At 41.1% G+C, this 20780-nt stretch overlaps 1 protein-coding gene across 2 annotated transcripts in view; it reads right to left on the bottom strand.

Moving 5' to 3' along the window:
* The window catches only part of LOC148899027 (somatomedin-B and thrombospondin type-1 domain-containing protein), a 21245-nt gene extending 724 nt beyond the window's left edge, over positions 1–20521 (bottom strand). The window contains exons 1-5 of one of the 2 annotated variants that reach the window (XM_088995471.1): positions 20114–20521; positions 7656–7838; positions 7168–7258; positions 1520–1678; positions 1–1035 (exon numbers count right to left, since the gene is read on the bottom strand). The exon at positions 1–1035 is cut by the window's left edge and continues 724 nt beyond it. In XM_088995471.1, the coding sequence (XP_088851597.1) occupies positions 930–1035; positions 1520–1678; positions 7168–7258; positions 7656–7838; positions 20114–20369 (795 nt within the window). In that variant the 5' untranslated portion in view covers positions 20370–20521 and the 3' untranslated portion in view covers positions 1–929. Of the gene's footprint in view, positions 1036–1519; positions 1679–7167; positions 7259–7655; positions 7842–20113 lie in introns of both variants that reach the window. The other variant, XM_088995470.1, reaches the window with a different exon arrangement.
* Positions 20522–20780: the final 259 nt, after the last annotated feature.

The raw sequence follows: 20780 nt of genomic DNA on the forward strand, positions 1-20780 counted from the left end.
CTAGCAAAGTTGAAACTCTCTCACTGTCGTCTGCCTGTCTATTTAATGTTTAAACCCCCCCCCCCCCTCACTGCTGCGTTCTTGACCAATTACGTGGCTTTAACCGAATACTGGGGGCGGGGAATAGAAGACAAAATCAGTCAGTTGCCATTTTGTTGTTAGAAGAACGGGCCCGTTCGCGAACGACACATCACTCATTGAGGCAGCTCCGTGTACGAAAAAATTTCGTATGCCAAGGTAAAATTATCATAAATGTAACGTTTGTAAACCGAAACGTTCGTAAGCCAAGGGGTTCGTAAACCGAGGTATCACTGTAGTTTCTAAAATGGGGTGCCATAGTATCACCCAATTTTTAGGCTGTCTGTCCGTACGTGGTACTTGATCCCCTGAGAGAGAGTAGTGACATAGAGAACAAAAGGTTGAGCAAAGAAGCAGTTAATCAGGGCTTAGTCGGAGCGCAGTCAGTGCTGTTTGATGTAAAAACATCTCGATACAACGCGTCCCCACATTACACGACACGTGGCAACTAAGAGTAGAAAATGTATAAAGCTAAATGTTTTTTTTTCATTGTTATATGTGACGCATTATCAAAACGCAGTTGCATTTATGGAGGTAGATAGGAGAGAAGTAAAAAATATACAGTATTGCTGTGCTTTGGAGGAGAAAGGCTGGCAGTAAAATAATCCGAACGTTTTTAGCAAGGTTAGCTGCGTGCGTAGTAAGTAATACAGTACAGAGTATGAGGTGAAAGATTTTTTTTAAAAAGTGGCAGGATGCGGCTGATCTCCTTGAGTAAACACATCCAGGAATTCTGGATTGTCAGGTTGCTGGGGGGGGGGTCTTGACTGGCAGGGTTCTGCACAGTTTTGCAGAAGCTGGTGAGGACAGTGAGGTCCTTGGATGTGGACGTGTGCTGGTTACATGGCTGCTCACACAAAAAGGACAGCGTAGGGGGGACATCGGCAGGCTTTGGAGGATGACTCTCGCACCCATGACCCGTGGCAGCCTACGGCGGAGGCCGCTGACCAGAAGGTTCTAGAGGCAGCAGAAAAGAAAAATGCCTTTCAGCAATTTGAAGCCTTTCAGGAACAGCAGTTACGGAAGTGGACACCTTATCATATTATCTGGTACACTGTGTTATCTGGCACCTACCTAGCTATCTATCAATCTAGCAAGCTAGCTAGCGAGCTACTTAGCAAATAAACAGATAGCTAGAATGCTCTGTTTATTTGTTTATGTATTTTTTAAAATCCATCCATCTGTTCATTTTTCCCGAACCACTTTATCTTCACTGGGGTTTCAGGGGGTGCTGGAGCCGATCCAAGCCGTCATTGGGCTGTAGTCAGAGTACACCCTGAACGGGTTGCTAGCCAATCGCAGTGCACAGAGTAACAATCATCCGTGTTCACACCTAGGGGCAATTTGGAGTGGTGAATCAGCCTGAATGCATGTTTTTGGAATGCAGGAGGAAACGAGAATACCCGGAGAAAACCCACACCATATAAATAATTTGCTTTACCTGGTGCCTTCCAGGCCGTCTCCTCCACACCGGTCTGACTTGGACATGGCATCATTCTGGCACTCTGCGCACACCAGCCTCTCTCTCATCAGCTGGGCACTCCACAGTTTAAGTCTGCACGGTGCACTCACTTGTTTCACCCTCAAATATACACAGTAGCTAGAAAAAAATCAAATGAACAAAAAAAGGTAGTTAAGTACTGTATTTTCCGGTGTATAAGGCGCATGGGAGTATAACGTGCACCATGTAATGTAAATTTCTCCACTGTGAGACTAATAAAGGCAAATCCAATCCAATCCAATCCAATCCAATCAATGAATTGTCTTTTTTCAAATTGTTTTCCTTATATTAAGGCACACCGGACAATAAGCCACACCTTCAATGAATGAAGCAATGTTTCCAAATAGGAAAAAAATAAATAAATGAATAATCATCAAGCTTTGACCTTTTAAAAACTTTTTTTCGTAATTATTTATCACACAATTAAAATTATCACAGAGAAAGCACCTACAAGGGATCATTCCTCAAGATGGTGAAAGAAGAAGGTTACGTTCCTCATCAAGTGTTTAATGCTGATGAAACCGGCCACTCCATTCCAGCAAGCCATCAACGACCATCACAAAGGTAAATAAAACGACTTTATTATACTGTATAGTTTATTTCTTTAATTATAATACCATAGCACATGTATTATACATAAAATAAGTTATATTTTGTGTAGTTTTAAGGCTTAGCAAATTAGAAAGTAGAAAATTATGTTTTATGGGCATCTGGGAACGCATTATTCTCATTTTAATGGTTTCCTATGGGAAATTAATTTTTGAGATACACACTTTTCACCTTACACACTGTCTGGGTACCAATTAAGTACGTAAGCCAAGGTATCACTGTAGTTGGAAAAAGTAAGTTATTTCACGACGCATCAAATGATTTCAATCATTTTGATGACCTATCCTTTGAGTTAGTGATAACCCAAGATTCAACGAGTTTTGATTTTACACTCAAAGCAATTGAAATCATTTATAAATTACTGTTATGTCTGGTGTATAAGGCACACCCCCAATGAATGGTGTATTTTGAAACTTTTTCCAGATAAAAAAACTGGACTATAAAGCGCACTTTCATGAAAAAAGTTTTCCAAATATAATATAAAAATATATAAAGGTTATCCAAATATAAGACACACCACATGATAAGGCACTTCAGTATGCACCACTTCTTGTAGTGGCTTGACTTGTAGTGGCTAAATATGACTTCACATATAAGGCGCACCGGCATTTAAGGCACATCTTTTGAAGAAAATCAAGGCTTTTGGGTGCACCTTATACACCAGCTACTACGGTAATACTGTGTGTACACTGCATATAAGAAATAAGTGACTTGTACCAAATAGTCCGGTCTCTGGACTATGTGGATTTAATCAACTAAGTAAAGGTGACGACTGGGATTTGTTTAACTCATTTACCGCCAGCCGTTTTCCAAAGCCGATTTGCTGTTGTTTTTGCTGCCGGCAATGATAATAGGAGACTTCCGGTGTGTGAACTTAGCTCGACAGTTGGAGGAAGTCCATGGCAGCAATCTGTGTTTTAATGGCGCCCCGGAGGCAGACAAAAGAGCAATCAAGGCTCAGATAACATAAGCAGCGTCATTTGAAGGTGATCCAGCAGTGTCATGTCACCTGCAGCGTATCCTAATATCAACACAGCTCTGCCTGTGCTCCGGAGACAAAAATAATGTGTTCTCTGGCAGACGCTTTGTACTTCCTACTCTATTTGTTTTGTCTTTCATTCAGTCATCTGTGACAAAACATCATTCCCATTGAGGGTTTGCTCCGAGAAAACACTTCTATTATTTGTTCTATTTTGTTGTATTATCCTTTTACAGGGACTAAAGATACCAAGTCGTCTTTTGAGTGTATATGTTATCTTTAGCAGAAGAGCCAGCTTCTCAACTGGAATACGTATGAGGGAGTGCATATCTCGAAATAATATTAATAATAATACATTTCATTTATAAGCACCTTTCAAAACTCTCAAGGTAACTTTACAGTCACACGATAAGTTTTTCCGTGGGTGAGCAGCGGCAGCCACACACGCCAGCGTTCACTCAACCCAGAATAACTCAAATAGATAGAAAGCTAGATAGAAAGCTAGCTAGATAGAAAGCTAGCTAGATAGCGGTTAGCTAGCTAGCTGGCGATTAGATAGCTAGCTAGACAGCCATCTAGATAGGTAACTGGAAGAGGAACAATTAAAAACAGGATTAAAAACAGGAAGGGACTCTACCGTAAAATACTTTCTATAAAAACATTTCTTTTTTTATTTTTGAAGATTTGTTTATGTAAGCAAAACATAAAAAAAAATTAGAAAACATAGAAACTTAACTCAATCACTGCCATTTATTCGGGAATTGAAAATATGACGTAGAGCGGCATTCCCAAATTTGTTCGTTTTTTTTTTTTTTTTGCAGAAGGTGCGGATAAAGCGCTGGTCAGACGAGGGGGTGGCATTTCCCTTTTTTTCTATGTTAGCGCGTTTGTTACAGCTTCAGCTGTTGTTAAAGCGCTATATAAATAAATATGTATGTATTGTATTATACTTTGCACAGCTGGCCCCATTTCAAGCTCATATAACTCTAGACCGAAATAACTTCGGAATTAACTTTTTTTGATGAAAGAAGAGTCTACGCTTTTTTAGTGTAGTCCTAAAACTCAATATTCTGTGGGTCCTGGAATTTGAGTGACAATGAGAAAAACCACGGCACCGGAGTGGACAATTTTTGCTAATTCCTCAAAATTAAAGCTAAATTTAAACGCAAAAGTTGCCGAATGACAAGTAAGATAAAAAATATAGTCTTTATCATGAGTTAATGTCAAAATTCCCGAGCAAACCCCGCAAATTGAGATGAGCAGCAAAAATGAATGAATACAGTACTGTCGCTATCACGCTACACATAATTATAGTGCTTTAATGGACAACCGACGCCTCCAGACAAGTTGCGTCCATAATTTGTTAAATCACTTCAAATGACTTCTACTGAGCGCATTTTACAAAGATTCCACAGCATATAGCTATATTTTACATTTTAAGACTCGCGCTGAATATTCAGGAAGTCTTGTTGTCGAGTTGATGACGATGCCTGACGTGACGTCACATTCACAATGCCCCTAACTGACAAAGAGACACCCAATGCATTTTGGGCACTTTTTTACATCTGAAAAAACTGTGTTGATCGCGAAATTAGAAGGAAAACTACATAAATAACGCGATGGTGAATCGTTGTGTGTCGCACCAAGACTACCAATTGTGGTAAAACGCATAAAGAAGGTGTTGAGTTGACACAAAATCCCAGCAGACAAATCAGCCCATTTACAACGGAGCTTGGGCGCCATCTTGTGCATTTTCTGGGACGCTACATTGGAGTCCAGACGACTCAAATTGATACGGAAGGACTTCTTTAATCGATTGCAAACATGTATGCTTTCCTCTTCAGAACTATTTGAATCATATTCATAACTGGATGAGTAACAAGAAAGCATATTCTCGAATCTGAACTCTCTGAAGCCATTGTTTTGATTCTCGAGCAGGGCAGTTCGTGACGGTGTATCCTGGCGTGACGTCACGAACAAGGGGGCGGGACTTTCTGAATCTCGCCATTTCTGAGCTCATTTTGTGGCGGTTTTGGGACACTTTAAGTCATTTTTATTGGTGTTTTGCATTTGACAAAAAATATCAGCCTGCATGTTTTGGGTATTTTAGATGCTCTAAAACGTTTTTCTGATGTCAGTTAGGAAACTAAAAATGGTGTCGATTGTCCATTGAATGATAACAAGATTAACAATTAGCGCAAAACGTTGTTTTGCAGCAATATTTTCACTCCAGTTTCACAAATGTAGTTTGTTTCTTCTTTTTTTTTCAAAACTACAAATAGTGTTTCCAACAATTTGCCAAATAAAGAATTTATGTTACCAAATTTGATTGAGAGGCTAATCCTCATGAAAGCTCCGTTCCGTCACTGACTTTCTCAGTAATTGTTCCTGACAACATCAGATACCTTTCAATGCACCAGAGGACACTTTTAATCCATTTCCTCATTCACGAATGTCTTATTTTCTTGAGTAATGTGCGTCCAGGGCCCTGACGGTCAGTGGAAACATGGGAGTCCGATGTCACTTTTAATCAGTGCGAAAGGCAGTAAGGTTCTTCTTGGAAAACAGCCATGACTTTTTATCCTCATCTCTGAGAACATCTGCAATCACGGCAAAGACCACATCCGAGAAGGACGGCTGTACTTTTTTCCAACCTGGATAATAGAGGCTTTATCAGCACAGGTCACTTCGTGATGCACATGGACAACTGTTCATTTTACAGCCAAAGCAATCTCAAGGCTCCGGTTGCTATGACGATTTTGGCCTTGCCACTTCTCCTTCTGTTTTATCAGAGCAAAAATGTCAATGAGATGAATATACTTGCTATGAATTGTGAATTGTGATTTTTTTCCCACTGTGAGACAAATAAAGGTTAATGTAATGTAATGTAATGTAATGTAATCAAATCTGATTTCATATAGGAAGAAACTATCTAAAGACTATCGCTGAATTCCATTCAAAGAAAGCCAGATAAGTCTTCACTGTCAAACCAGTGAGTAAATGTCGAGAAATGTTGATGTAACATGAACACAGGTGGACTTTTTTGGCACAAAACGGCTGTCATAAAACGCCAATTGATTGCTTGATTAGTTATATAATGGAAACTTGCAGGGCACGTGGTTCAAAAAGCACATCATTCTCAATTCATTCATAACTCCAAATTCACCCCTCTCAAAAAAATAAAAATTAAATAAACATATTTTTGTAGTTTTAGATTTTTTTTAACTCATACACTGCCAGCCAATGTGCAAAAATGTGTCCACTCCAGTGCCAGGGTTTTTATAATAATAATAATAATAATAATAATAATAATAATAATAATAATAATAATAATAATAATATTTTTCTAGGGGTGAGCAGCGGCAGCCACATGCGCCAGCGTTCTTTGTCATTTTCACTCAAATTGCAGGACCCACAGAATATTAAGTTTTAGCACTATAGAAACATTCAATGCAGCGTAAGAAATCGTACTCTCTCCTCCGAAAAAAAAGTGAATTCCCAAGTTATATGGGTGTGAGGCTGAAATGGGGGCACATATACAAAAGACAAAAGGTAAATGCTGCCCCCTCATGGGAGGGAAAAACATTACCAGAGGTCTGACCAGCACTTTATCGGCACCCCACAATAAATCCGGGAATGGTGCTCCACGTCATGCTTTTCAATTACCGAATAAATTCGGCAATGGCCATGAATGAGTGAATCTACCATATTTCCCAGTGTATAAGGCGCACCCCCAAGGAATGCTGTATTTTCCAACTTTTTTCGTTTTGAGTTTTTCCCCCAGTGCTTTTGAGTTGTCATATGTAGAATTTTGCGATTCGAAAGGCTTGAAGAATTTGAGGATTGACCAATTTTATACTTACCTAAAGAATAAAATGGGTGAAAAGACATTTGACCTTGGTAGCAATAATTTGTTTTTACCGATACATTATCTTCCATCGGATAAGATGTTTGGTTGGTGGAATTTTGGAAGCTGGTCTTACGTGTTTGTCGACCTTACCTGGCCTTCTCCTCTTTCAGCAGCATGTGAGGCCTCCTCCAAGGGTCCTTAAAGTTCCTCTTGAAGGAATCCGGAAGGATCTTCGCGACCTCTGCAGGCCAGCACGGCGGCGGAAAGACATTGGCAATGTAAATAAGAAACAAACAAAACAACAAAGACAGCTTTTAATTTTTCCTCCTAAGAATTCAAAGTCATTCATGCTTGCCAACTTGATCCATCGATTGATTGCTAACAAATGACAAATAGCACTAACCTGGTGGAGTTGTTATTTTTAGTTAATTGTAAAAGTACTCAGTGAGCATACTTAGCGTGTGTCATCTATTAGTATTTGTTGCGTGGTTGTGTTCAATTCCTACGCACGGTGAATGCAACACAGCTGCACACAAAGCTTCCTGTAACATGTTCTCCCTGTACAGCAAATGTGTAACGGATGCCAAAGTGCCCCAGAGGAGTGCGTGCATTGACACTTAAAAGAGTAACGCGCTCACCTTTCGCCGAACTGCATATTTCGTTGTTTCCGAAGCACCCGCGGCGCTGTTTGAGATCCGGGCAAGGCATTCCCCCATTTCGAGGCGGGACAAACACTTGGCGGCTCCTTTCGGTGCTGCCCACCCCACACGGTGAAGTGCATGATGACCAGGGGCCCCATGAGCCCACTGCACAGTCAATGGCTGCTGGGGAAGCACACAGAAAAAGAGATTTTGAAATGCTCTTGTGATCATTAAGATTGGAGTGGATTGGATTGGCCTTTATTAGTCTTGCAGTGGATACATTTGCATTTCACAGAAGCAAAGGGATGAAAGTAAGAGGAAAGGAAGAAGAAAAACTACATACAGGAGCTGCTGTAAAGGCAGCTATTCTAGCGGCGCCATCTTGAAGTCAAAACAACAACAAAAAACAAAATAACAAATAATGTGACACAACACAAAGGACACAGACAGTCATTCAATCTTAAGCACTTTCTGCAACATTTTTGTTGGTTGAAGCAGTTCTAGAGGAAAGAGGAGCTGATCAAAGTGTCCTTGTCACCAGTGGATCAGGGAAGTCATGGTAAAATATGTCCGTCTCCTACAAGCTAAATGTTGAACGCAAACACAAAGCTGTAGCATTCATTGACAAAAAGAGATTGTCTCACATCTCCTATCCCACGTAAATCCGCTTCAATTCCAAGCCGCGACAGTTCCACATACGCATCGGCGCTCTGCGCTGACGCTCATTCATTCTCATCGCGAACCGCTCAAGCCATGCATCCATCCAGCTACAGACTGTCCAACAGCCCCAAGCTTTTCGCTGAACAAAGCGGGGCTGTGAAAATGCTGCCCATTAGAGGTGCAAAAAAGCAAAATGGCCCCAGAGTTGTCCAGTGAGGACAGTCGAATGGCACCGACATCCCTCTCCATGAAAAACGGTGCTGGCTTATTCGTGCTGCCGAAAAGGCGCAACCACTCAGCAAAGTCTCCTCCTTGATGAACGTTGTGGCCAAAAATGCTGAAAAACAATCCGTATCCATTCCAAACGATGCACAACAACACAAAGTGACAAAAAAAAACACACAAAAACAAAAAAAAACAACAACAACAAAAATAATCAAGGCTCGTGAGAGCACTTGCTAACGGCTGCATACTCGGGTGCCATCTTGGATTTCTCATACAGGCTGGTTGCCATTAGCTACAACTGGTTATAGTTTAACATTGCTACAACACATTTTCCTGTTATTTTTTAAGGCTCTTAAACAAATTTTACTATCATGTCAAGGTGTACTTAAGTAGGCAGCGCCTCAGGTAAGAGGCAGGTCAGCAAGAGTGAGTTTCTCATTGGCATGCGTTCATGTCAACATTAGTCCAATTAAGCAGGAAGTGCGCAAAATGGCCTCCACTTAGCACTTTGTTTCTCTCTGGTTTCACTCCATGCCACAACTTGAAAACACACACACACACACACACACACACACACACACACACACACACACACACACACACACACACACACACACACACACGCGCACACACACACACACACACACACACACACCACACACACACACACACACACACACACACACACACACACACACACACACACACACACACACACACACACACACACACACACACACACACACACACACACACACACACACACACACAGAAGCAGCAAGGGCAGCAATCAACAACTTAAATCAATTTAAAGAGGAAGTTGCGCTTGCTCAAAGGTAAGTAGTTCCAGTGGGAAATCGGTGACATTTAATAGAAGCTGACCTCGAACATGGCTTCTTTTTATGCTGGAAATGCACACCCCATAAACATTAAGAAAGTAGGCGAGAGGAGGCGCATAGCAATTGACTTTTGTGCTCCCGGGTGTTTTGAATGTTATTTTTAAGCATTCTAAAATTGTTTGTTTAAAAACCAACAGTTCCTTAACTCATTTGCTGCCATTCATGGGGTGCCGATAAAGCGCTGGTCAGACCCCTTCCAAGAGGGTCAGCATTTGCCTTTTGTCCATGTGAGCGCTTTCTTGCAGCTACAGGTGTTGTTAAAGCGCTAGATAAATCAATATGTATGTACATATTGTATTTTGTACAGCCCCCCCCATTTCAAGCTCAGATAACTCCAGATTCATACAATTTAGGAATTAACTCTTTTTTTTTCTTACGTTGAATTGAATGTACTCCTAAAACTCAATATTCTGTGGGTCGTACAATGTGAGTGAAAATGACAAAAACCCTGGCACTTGAGTAGACACACTTTTGCACATCGTATGGCAGTGAATGAGTTTGATGTGTGATAGAAGGGTTTCAGCTAGGATGAAAGGAAAAGTGTATAAAACCGTGGTGAGACCAGCCACGATGTTTGGACTGGAGACAGTGCCGCTGAAGAAAAGACAGGAAGCAGAGCTGGAGGTAGCAGAGCTGAAGACGTTGAGGTTTTCTTTGGGAGGTTGGATAGGATCAGGAATGAGTCCATTAGAGGGACAACTCATATTAGAGGCTTTGGAGAGAAAGTCAAAGAGGCCAGACTGAGATGGTTTGGACATGTCCAGAGGAGAGAGAGTGACTATATCGGGAGAAGGATGCTGAGCCTTAATTGAACTGCCAGGCAGGAGACCGAGAGGAAGACCGACGAGGAGGTTTATGGATGTGGTCAAAGAGGACATGAAGGTAGCTGGTGTGAGAGAAGAGGATGCACAAAATCCTATAGATGGATAGATGGAGGACATTGATTCGCTGTGGCGACCCCTGAAGGGAAAAGCCGAAAGGAAAAGAAGATGGCAGTGAATGAGTTAAGGTGACCCAAAATGCAAATATATTGAACTTAAATACAACTGAACTGCTCTCAAGCAATGATTCTTTCAATGACAGCAGATAAATCCGTCAAGTCACAGGTATAAAATACAACATCAATTCCCACAGTCAACAAATCACCATTTTCAGTTCTTTGTTATCTTCTTCTTCTTTTCCTTTCGGCTTTTCCCTCCATCTTCAGAGGTTTGATTCGCATGTTTGTTTTGGCCAAGCTTTTACGTCGGATGCCCTTCCTGACACAACCCGTTTCGGTTTATTGAGTTTATATTCTTCCCGGGAATCCAGAGAATTGACAGACTATTTTGCTTTTTAAACTTATCTGTTCTCAATTTCAACGCGGTTCCAGTCAGGCCACCGCCACAAGTGTACTTGGTTACCCAAGCATTTATGTGTACTCTGTCTAAAATATGTACAGCAGGAATACTGTTTACATATCTCGTACTCACATATTTATACATGAAAATTATTTTCACTGTGGGTTCCTGGTCCCCATCAACCTGGAAAAACGAGAGTTTACTGCATTTGTTTTAGGGCACGGGTGTCAAAGTTAAGGCTCCGGGGGCAAAAAATGGCCCCCACATTATTTTATTCGGCCCAAGAAAGCAAATCAAACTTGTGAAATACCATGATGCTTGCTAAAGTCTGAACCAAAATTTCACATTGTAGGATGTAAACCACAAGAACAGTCATTATTTTTACTTCTAATTTGAAACTAGTTATTCATTAATTTCTTGTACGAGCTATATGTAATATGTGGAGGGAATTCAACATTTTAATGGCTTCCCCCAATTCATAACGGACCCCGCGAGGAAACCGTAACGACAATGTGGTATAACACCTTTGTTTTAGTGTGTACTGTTTGAATGTTTCAAATCGGAGCTAATTTGGGGAGGGTGCCCGACACGCTGACAAAAACCTCTTGTTTTCACCATGCCGGGTGAGAGGTCAGAGTTGGTGACTGCGAGGCAAGCGGCAGGTCAGACTGTCAGCAGGGTTTATCACGTGGGTGTCGCACTGCCCGTACCAGAAACTGAAAGAAGGACCACCACAGCCAGGCAATTACCTCCTGACCTCTGGTGGTCTTTGCTCACAGGACGCCATGTTGCTATGGGGTAGGGGTGTTGCCCACCTACCTACCCCCTGCTGTGCGGGAACTCGCCGACCCTATCCATTTCATTGCACACTCTTTTCACCAAAGGCCTTAATTGGCCGTGTGGCCCACAGCAGGGAGAAACAAAGTGTGTGTGTGTGTATGTGTGTGTGTGTGTGTGTGTGTGTGTGTGTGTGTGTGTGTGTGTGTGTGTGTGTGTGTGTGTGTGTGTGTGTGTGTGTATGTATGTGTGAGGGGAGGATAAGAAGAATGAGCAGGAAGTTGGCTCTAGATGAATCAAAATAAAGATACAAATGCGTTTTTTTTTCACAGTGATGACTGGAATGAACCCAAGTGGTCTGACAAATGAGTATGTGTGTATTTGTGCGGTGATCTGGGAAAGGCGGGTGTCAGGTGGGCAGCACTAATGTGCAGGAATGCAGAGATTCCGAAGTGGCTTTGTGGACTGCCTGTGTCACTGAGACAGCCAGACCCCGACCCCACCGTAGTGAATGAATAGAGCGCTGCGGCACCTTGAAAGCTTTCTCAGTCCACACACACGCACACACAACACACACACACAATGAAAGTGAAGTGGCAATGCAGAGAGCCACTCCTTAGTTCATGGTTCTTCATTCTCTCCTTCCCCTAAATGCACCCACTTTCCGCATTTTGTATTTACTGCTTGTAATTTCCAGCCACTTTCACTTACTTTTTTTTTCTTCAAAATAAAATATGCATTTTCCTTTCCTTCCTAATTTCATTTTCATTAACATTTTCATGTTTAAAATAAAGTAAATAAAATACCACCTTCTTAGTCTGTCCCCATTCTTAGTCTGTTATTTTGAAGTAGCTAACTCGCAAAGAGCTTTAGCTCGCTACTTATTTACAGTAATTAATTCCATCTTTTCAAAAGGGAATCTAACTTCACCTCCTTTATGACTTGTTTTGAGAGATCCTATGTTTGAATACAAGCGAATATTAACAGTTATTTACATTTGTATTATTGTTATCTTTGATTGATCATGACCAGCACTCTCTTTTCGCTATCATTGTTGTGCTGAGCTGTATGAACTATATATTATTATATGAAAATTTAAATATGTAAATCAGGCTCCAAATTCTAGTTCTGAAATATTTTGAAGTGACTTCAGTTGAATGCGAAGACAAAACTAGAAGCACTGGAGAAGAGTGTGGCTGAGCCACATCCAATGTGGTCTACAAGTTGACATGTTGGTTGCCAACTAGGCAAGGTGCCCCATATTGGATGTGGCAAAGTTCCAGACAAATGCAAGAGCTAAAGGCAACTGTTTAAAATAACACGATTTAAACTAAACAGATTTGTGCTCAACCGCATTTTATTTGGGTTTTATTTGAGATTAACCAAAATACACAGATACACAAAGTTTAAACATAAGGTTTTTTGTCCACACAGACAGAAATAATAATAGACGGTAAAGGGTCTATTTCCAGTTATTTTCCCTGGCAAAATTTCACGTAAACATCGTGAAATTGAGCGAAGCACTAAAAGTGTACCTCTAAATCAGCATTTTTGTCCTCTTAGCTTGTCGCCACATCTAGTCACACTCTGCAATAATTGAGCGCAATCTACTTTTTCAGCTCATTTGGCTCTTTTTTACCTCCTTGGCCTCCATCCTGCATCCATTTTAGAGTGTCCTGACAAAAGATTTGATCTCCTTCTCCCTTAATTACCTTCTTCGTTCCCTCCATCTGTCTCATTCTAAACACACTTCCACCCCCTTCTCTACAGGCCTGCACCTCCTTCTGGCTGATGGGACCCAGATGTCCAGCTGTTGTTAAAGGGACAACAGACCTCCTAAAAAGAAAACTTCCTCTGACACCCTCCCAGCCACAGGACTGCTAATAACTGTTTTTCACAAATATGTTTGCTAACAGATAAAAAGTATTAATCAAGGATCTACGCAAACGCTGGCAAAGCGCTGCTCCGAACTGCGGCAGATGTAAAATGCCATCAATCACAGGGGTTGATAACGGTTCGAATTTGTTGTCAAAAACTGTCACCAAGGGTTATAGCTTAGTCCAAATTGAACACTCCCATGAAAATGGTTAAAAAGTTGAGAAATATGATTCAGTCGCGGTGTCTTGATAATAAACACGGAATTTAAAGGACAACCGACACCATTTTTTTGTTTCCTAACTGACATCACAAAAACGTTTTATAGCATCTAAAATACCCAAAACACGCAGGCTGATATTTTTAGTCAGATGCAAAACACCAATAAAGATGTGTTAAAGTGTCCCAAAACTACTTCAAAATGACCTCGTAGATGGCGAGTTTCAGAAGTTCCCGCCCCCTTGTTCGTGACGTCACGCCAGGACGTCTTGCCTTGCTCAAGACTCAAAACAATGGCTTCCGATTCGGAGAAGATGCTTTCCTGTTACTCATCCAGTTATGAATCTGGTTCAAATAGTTCTGAAAACAAAAGCATAAATGTTTACAATCTATTAAAGAAGTCCTCCCTTATCAATTCGAGCTGTCAGGACTCCAATGTAGCGTCCCAGAAAATGCACAAGATGGCGCCCAAGCTCCGTTGGAAATGGGCGGATTTGTGTCAGCTCGTATCAAATAGTAGTCTTTGTGCAACACACAACGATTCAGCATCGCATTATTTATGTGTTTTCCTTCTAATTTCGCCATCAACACAGATCAACACGACGTTTTCAGACCAAACAAAGTACCCAAAATGCATTGTGTGTCACTTTCTCAGTCAGGGGCGTTCCTGGCGTGACGTCACATCAGGCATCGTCATCAACTCAAAAACAAGACTTCCTGAATATTCAGCGCGAGTCTTAAAACCTAAAATATAGCTATATGCGGTGGAATCTTTGTAAAATACGCTCAGTAGAAGTCATTTGAAGTGATTTTACAAATTATGGACACAACTTCGCCGGAGGTGTTGGTTGTCCTTTAAAGGGAAAAAAAAGATTTTGCAATCAGCAACATAGTTGAAGTGTACAGCTACTGGTCCAGCTGGCCCGTTTCAAACCTTTTAGTGAAAAACATTGACTCTGCACGTGGGTCAAAGACAGGAACGTGGGATGGAAGACAGGAAGAGTAAGGAGTGTTCAGGATGTTACAATGTATAGTTTCGCAGAGGGGAGGAGAAGAGAAGCAGACGTGCCAGAAGAATGATGAGCGAAATGCCGGCAAACCAACGGCAACAACTACCTGGTACTATCATTTTGTCTTGCATCACTGAACTGAGACTTGCCAAGTATGAATCGCTACAGTGCTCTTGAGTGATTCTGACTCAAGATCGGAAGACTTTGATGATTCACTTCATGGTTTCTGAAAATTAACATTGAAGATGAAATCAAAGAGAAATGGCATAAAAAAATCCAAAGGGTGTAAGGACAATTGAGTGGAAAGTGTGACGATTTGTTTCGGTTTGATTATGATTACATTCGATACTGTCATGATTTAAGTTTAAGAAGGTGGTGGTGGTGATTGTGGTGGACCCCAAAAAAGCAGGCATGAGGGAGAAGGATGTACAGTGATACCTTGGCTTACGAACTTAATTGGTTCCCATACTGAGTGTGTAAGGCGAAAAGTGTGTATCCCAAAAATTAATTTCCCATAGGAAACTATTAAAATGAGAATAATCCGTTCCCAGGTCCCCATAAAAAATAATTTTATACTTTCTAATTTTCTAAGCCTTAAAACGACACAAAATAATGTATACCTTATTTTATGTATACTAAATGTGAAATTGTATTATAATGAAAGAAATAAACTGTACTATAAAATAAAGTCGTTTTATTTGCCTTTGTGATGGTCGTTGATGGCTTGATGGAATGGATAGCCTTTTGCATAAAGTGTCTCAAGGGTTGTACATGTTGGAAGTTGTGATATGGCAACAGCAACAGATGCAGGCAGACACACTAGAAACATCATTAATAGCTTGTTCCCTTGCTTGTCTTTTCATTTCAAATTGAACTGATGGCTAGTTCGGGTTATTTGTGGAGCCTGATTGATGGGAATTTTAACCTTGCAGTCTACACTCTGCCTTTGAACTATCAAAGTTGAAACGAGTCCAAATTTCACTGTTTTCTATCCATTTGGTCACTCTCTCTCTCTGTCGTCTGCCTGTCTCTTTAATGTTTAAACCACCACCCCTCACTGCTACATACAATCACGTGGCTTTAACCGAAGACTGGGGTCGGGGAAGAGAGGACAAAAAAAATGTCTGCAGCCATTTTCGTTTTTGTAGAATGGCTTCACTCTCTCTCTCTGTCTGTAAAACCCCCCTCACTGTTACGTTCTTGACCAATCACGTGGCTTTAACCGACGACTGGGGGCGGGGAATAGAGGACCAAAACAAGCCGGCTGCCATTTTCTTTTAGGAGAACGGGCTCGTTCGCGAACGACACATCACTCATTGTGGCAGCTTTTGTATTAAATAAAGTCATCTGGAACAAAATCTCAAACAACAAACTCATCAAAACAAATCGGTCCAAAGTAGCAAACAAAACCAATTAGAATCAAAATATGACAAAATGAAACAAACCTGGCAGAGTGAAACAAACAACGACCTGACATTGTGTGGATGTGCCCGAAGTCCTTTTTAATCGCACTGATTAAAATGACCAACGCCTGTGCAGTTGCTAGCGGGGCCCTACAGGGCTACCCGTTGGTCACGAAACGAAACATGACAGTTACGGTACAGTAATGTATGATGTTCATAACCGGCAAAGACAGACAATAAATCAAGTTCACTTTCACAACTTGGTCTTAGAACACAAACGTTTTCCCACCATTTGGTCCAGACTAGCAAGTGCCATGTTCCTTACCGCAGAGGCCGTTTATGTACGCCAGTGTCAAATAAGGTGGCCGTGAAAGCAACCATCTGAGAAACCAATGCTGGGTTGCAGCTGGTGCTGCGGTTTCCAGAAAGATGTTCATGCGGAGGAGACCTGCAGCATCGGAATCTGATAAGTCCAGGTGGAGTCTCGTGTGGAACGGAGCCAAGGACATGAGATGTATTTTGCACACACAGGAAGTCAATGTTTTTTCCCCCCGAAACCTCAAGATACAGAAGACTATCTTATCAAACCGTCATCCTTAAGGAATACTTATGAATCATGCACAGAGCAGACACCGGGGACATTTTGTACGTTTGTTTGAGGTCATGCGTATGTCAGGGTTACCTTACAGATTATATATTTATTATGGCTACACTTGTACAGTGAGACCTCAACTTACGAACTTAATTGGTTCCCAGACAGAGTGTGTAAGGCGAAAAGTGTGTATCTCAAAAATAAATTTCCCATAGGAAACCATTAAAATGGGAATAATCCGTTCCCGGGTTTCCATAAAATATACTTTTCAACTAAATAAGCCTTAAAACTACACACAACATACCTTATTCTATGTATAATAAATGTGCAATTGTATTGTAATGAAAGAAATACACTGCATTGTATCATAAAGTCACTTTATTTACATTTGTGATGGTCATTTATGGCTTGATGGAATGGCGTTGGAGGTTGAAGGTCAAAGGGAATTGCTGTTTGGATAGAGAGCCGCATTACATGACGACTGTAATTAAAGGAATAAACTGTGCTGTAAAATAAAGGTTTATTGACCTTTTTGATGATCGTTTATGGCTTATGGAAGGAGAGTCACCTTCCATAAGGACTGTTGGTAACTTAACCTCTGGTGCTGTTCGGTCGTGTGCTTCCGCCGAAGATCACTCCGCCAGCCGTGGTGGGTGTGTATTATGAAAATAGTGCTTATTATAAGGTGAAAATTTGACGTTTGTAAGACGAAAAGTTTGTAAGATAAGGTGTTTGTAAGTTGAGGTCTCACTGTATTTTATTAGTACCTTGGCATTCTACTTGACTTTTCATAGAGCAGAAGACTGGAATAGTGGTTTGCACGTCTAGAAGGTTTGTGGTTTGAATCTCACAGTCCAAAGACACACAATGTCAAATGCAGATGATGATTCGCCAGTGTGTCAAAGTACCGCAGTAGGACGCCAAGAAGTACGGAGAAAGACAAACTCAATCAGTCTAATTTTTTTGCCCTCAAGTAATTGACTGGTATTGGCAGCTTCAACGAGTACCTGATACATTGAAATAAGGCTGGGCAGACACTGATACCCTGTTTTCGGGTCTCGCTTCTCGCCTATAGGTTCATACAGTTGTCTACTCGAGACGCTACGGAAAATGATAGCTTCAATATCATTTTAAAATAGCTTTTGGAACCCGCCACTGTTCCCTGAAGGTGCACGTTAGTGAGTATTTAAAAGACAACATCCAGCAGCATACAAACTCTCCGATGTCCCCTTGAGATGTTTCCACACACCATGAGAGCGGACTCTGTTCACAATTTTTTTAGTCCTCTACTGTATCCTAACCATCTTTGGCTGTGTGTTTACATGGCACCCCTGCACTCCTTTGTCCAAATATAGCAACAGTCAGTAGCATGACTTCAGCCTTATGACCCCGGATTTGGTTTTTGACCATTTGATGATATTCCATGACAAAAAGTGAAGGCCTTCCAACAAAGACTTCAATGGTGACTCTGGATTTTAGATAGGGGGGCCAGCTCACTGTTGTTCTTTAAAAAAATCTGTGAAATTATTGCTATAAAATAATTTGATATTTTACATATGATATCACACGGAACAGAAACAAAGTAGATTTTATGAGTAAAAAAAATAAATATGTGACTATCACAACTTTTTGTTGTTGTTCAAAACTTGGTATTTTCTTATTCACATGACTTAATTTCCAGCCTTCCTTATCCAAATCTACATGGCCTTCGAATCGATCCTTCAAATCTGGAAACGTAAACGTATCATATAATCCCAGCAGCTTCTGTATTTTGTTTTACTACTTCTTTCTTTCCTTTCCTCCCTCTTCCTTTCATAATTTTGCTGCTGTGATATGTAAATGTCTCCACTGTGAGACGACTAAAGGTAAATCCAATCCAACAAATGGGCTGTATTTGAGCAGGGATTCTTTATGCATGAAAAAATACGGAATGATGTCTTAAGAGTAACTAGCTAACCGTTAGCATGACAATGATGTTTTCTATGATATGTTAGCATTAAGGTGTTTTCCATATGTTACTATTAAGGTAGGCTTAATACTAACATATCATAGAAAACACCATTGTCATGCTAACAATTAGCGTCGATATTATTGGTTTTAGAAGCCAAGGATATTTGAACTCAAACGTTGGCACAACGCATCAAGGCATATCATATAACAATACTCAGACAGATTGTCTTTGTCATCAATAAAAAATATATAACTTTCCAACATCTTACGGAGTGCCTTTTACTAAAAGTATTACAGGACAGTAATACCTTGGCATACAAACTTTTTTCATACACGGAGCTGCCTCAATGAGTGATGTGTCGTTCGCGAACGAGCCCGTTCTAACAACAAAATGGCAGCTGACTGTTTTTGTCCTCTATTCCCCGTCCCCAGACTTCGGTTAAAGCCATGTGATTGGTCAAGAACGCAGCAGTGAGGGGAGGTGGCTCAAACATTAAAGAGACAGGCAGACAATAGTGAGAGAGTTTCAACTTCGATAGTTCAAAGGCAGAGTGTAGACTGCAAGGTTAAAATATCCCATCAATCAGGCTCCACAAAAACCAGCACCAGCTATCTGTACACTTGATGCAAAAAGCTATCAACCCAGCTCAACAGAACACAAATGATGAGGAACTAGATAAAATTATCACAAAGAAAGAACCTACAAGGCATCATTCCTCAAGATGGTGAAAGAAGAAGGTTACGTTCCTCATCAAGTGTTTAATGCTGATGAAACCGGCCACTCCATTCCATTTAAGCCATCAACAAGCCATAATTTCCTACGGGAAATAAATTTTTGGGATACACACTTTTCGCCTTACACACTGTGTCTGGGAACCAATTAAGTTCGTAAACCAAGGTATCACTGCACATGAGGTTGGTTTATGTTTAAGCGGTATTCCACTGCCTCCTGGTGGCCATGTTTGGAAGCATAATGAACTTCAACACAGTCGTAATAATCGTTTTTGTCTCTCCCGCTCTCTCTCTCTCTCTCTCTCTCTCTCTCTCTCTCTCTCTCTCTCTCTCTCTCTCTCTCTCTCTCTCTCTCTCTCTCTCTCTCTCTCTCTCTCTCTCTCTCTCTCTCTCTCTCTCTCTCTCTCTCTCTCTCTCTCTCTCTCTCTCTCTCTCTCTCTCTTGGCAGTCCATCGAAGTCGAATATGACAGAGCTTCCAAAATCGGATTATTTTTTAATAAAATACATTGTTATAATATTATTTTTTCTTATTTAAAAAAATCTAAAGCTTTGATGACTAAGCAACGTTGTAAATCTGTGGTTTCTGTGTTTTATTCTAATTTATTTCACTACATTTTAATTTGTTTAATTGAGGAAACTATTTTTTTTTACCATTTAACAACAATTTAAACCTCGGCTTTTACTTTTTAAAATTTGAAAATTTAAAATTCTAATTGTAATACATGTATATGTCAAAGTTGTGCATGAGTTACAAAGTTCTTTGGTGACTCACCAGAAATTTGGCACACATTCTGGTAGTCGTCGCAGCAGTCTCCAGTTTTGTGACAATACGTGTCGCAGTAGCAGACAGTCTTTCTCCAGGTGTACTCGAAGCACTCGTTATTCCGCCCGGGGCAGCAGTTGGGGCTGTCCCGCTCTCGGCAGCCGGCCTCCACTCTGGGCACCGTCAACCCGCACAATAAGGCCAAACATCCGCACAGTGACAGAACCGATCCGAGAAGCGCGGAGCTCCGTTGGTGCGCGCCCATGACCAAGGTGCTCCACGCTAATGAACAAGACTACACAATCTTTTTCTCCAATCTGGGTCTGTTTTGGGGCCTCGTGGGGGAGTGTTCTCGTGGGTCTTGTTACATGGAAGAGACACACAGCATGGTGCTGCTCCTGGATGGGTGACAATGAGAAGTTAGTGATGCGTAATAGTGGACCAAGAGCGCGCAGCCACTCTCCTCTATGCTCCTCTGGGGCACGCCCCTTGGAGTTACACTCCCAACTTTTACTGTACCCCCCACCCGCCCCACCTCTCTCTCGCTTCTCTCTCTCCCTACCCCCGCCTTTCAAAGTTGTAACTAATCAGTACCAGTATAATTTAAAGCGGAACATTTTTTCTTAATGAATGGAATTGGCCTTATAATCTGTTCCAGTATTCCCCAAAATACCAC

Source organism: Hippocampus bargibanti, linkage group LG04 (genome assembly GCF_051943395.1).
Source record: "Hippocampus bargibanti isolate YZ-2025 linkage group LG04, ASM5194339v1, whole genome shotgun sequence".
Lineage (NCBI taxonomy): Eukaryota > Metazoa > Chordata > Actinopteri > Syngnathiformes > Syngnathidae > Hippocampus > Hippocampus bargibanti.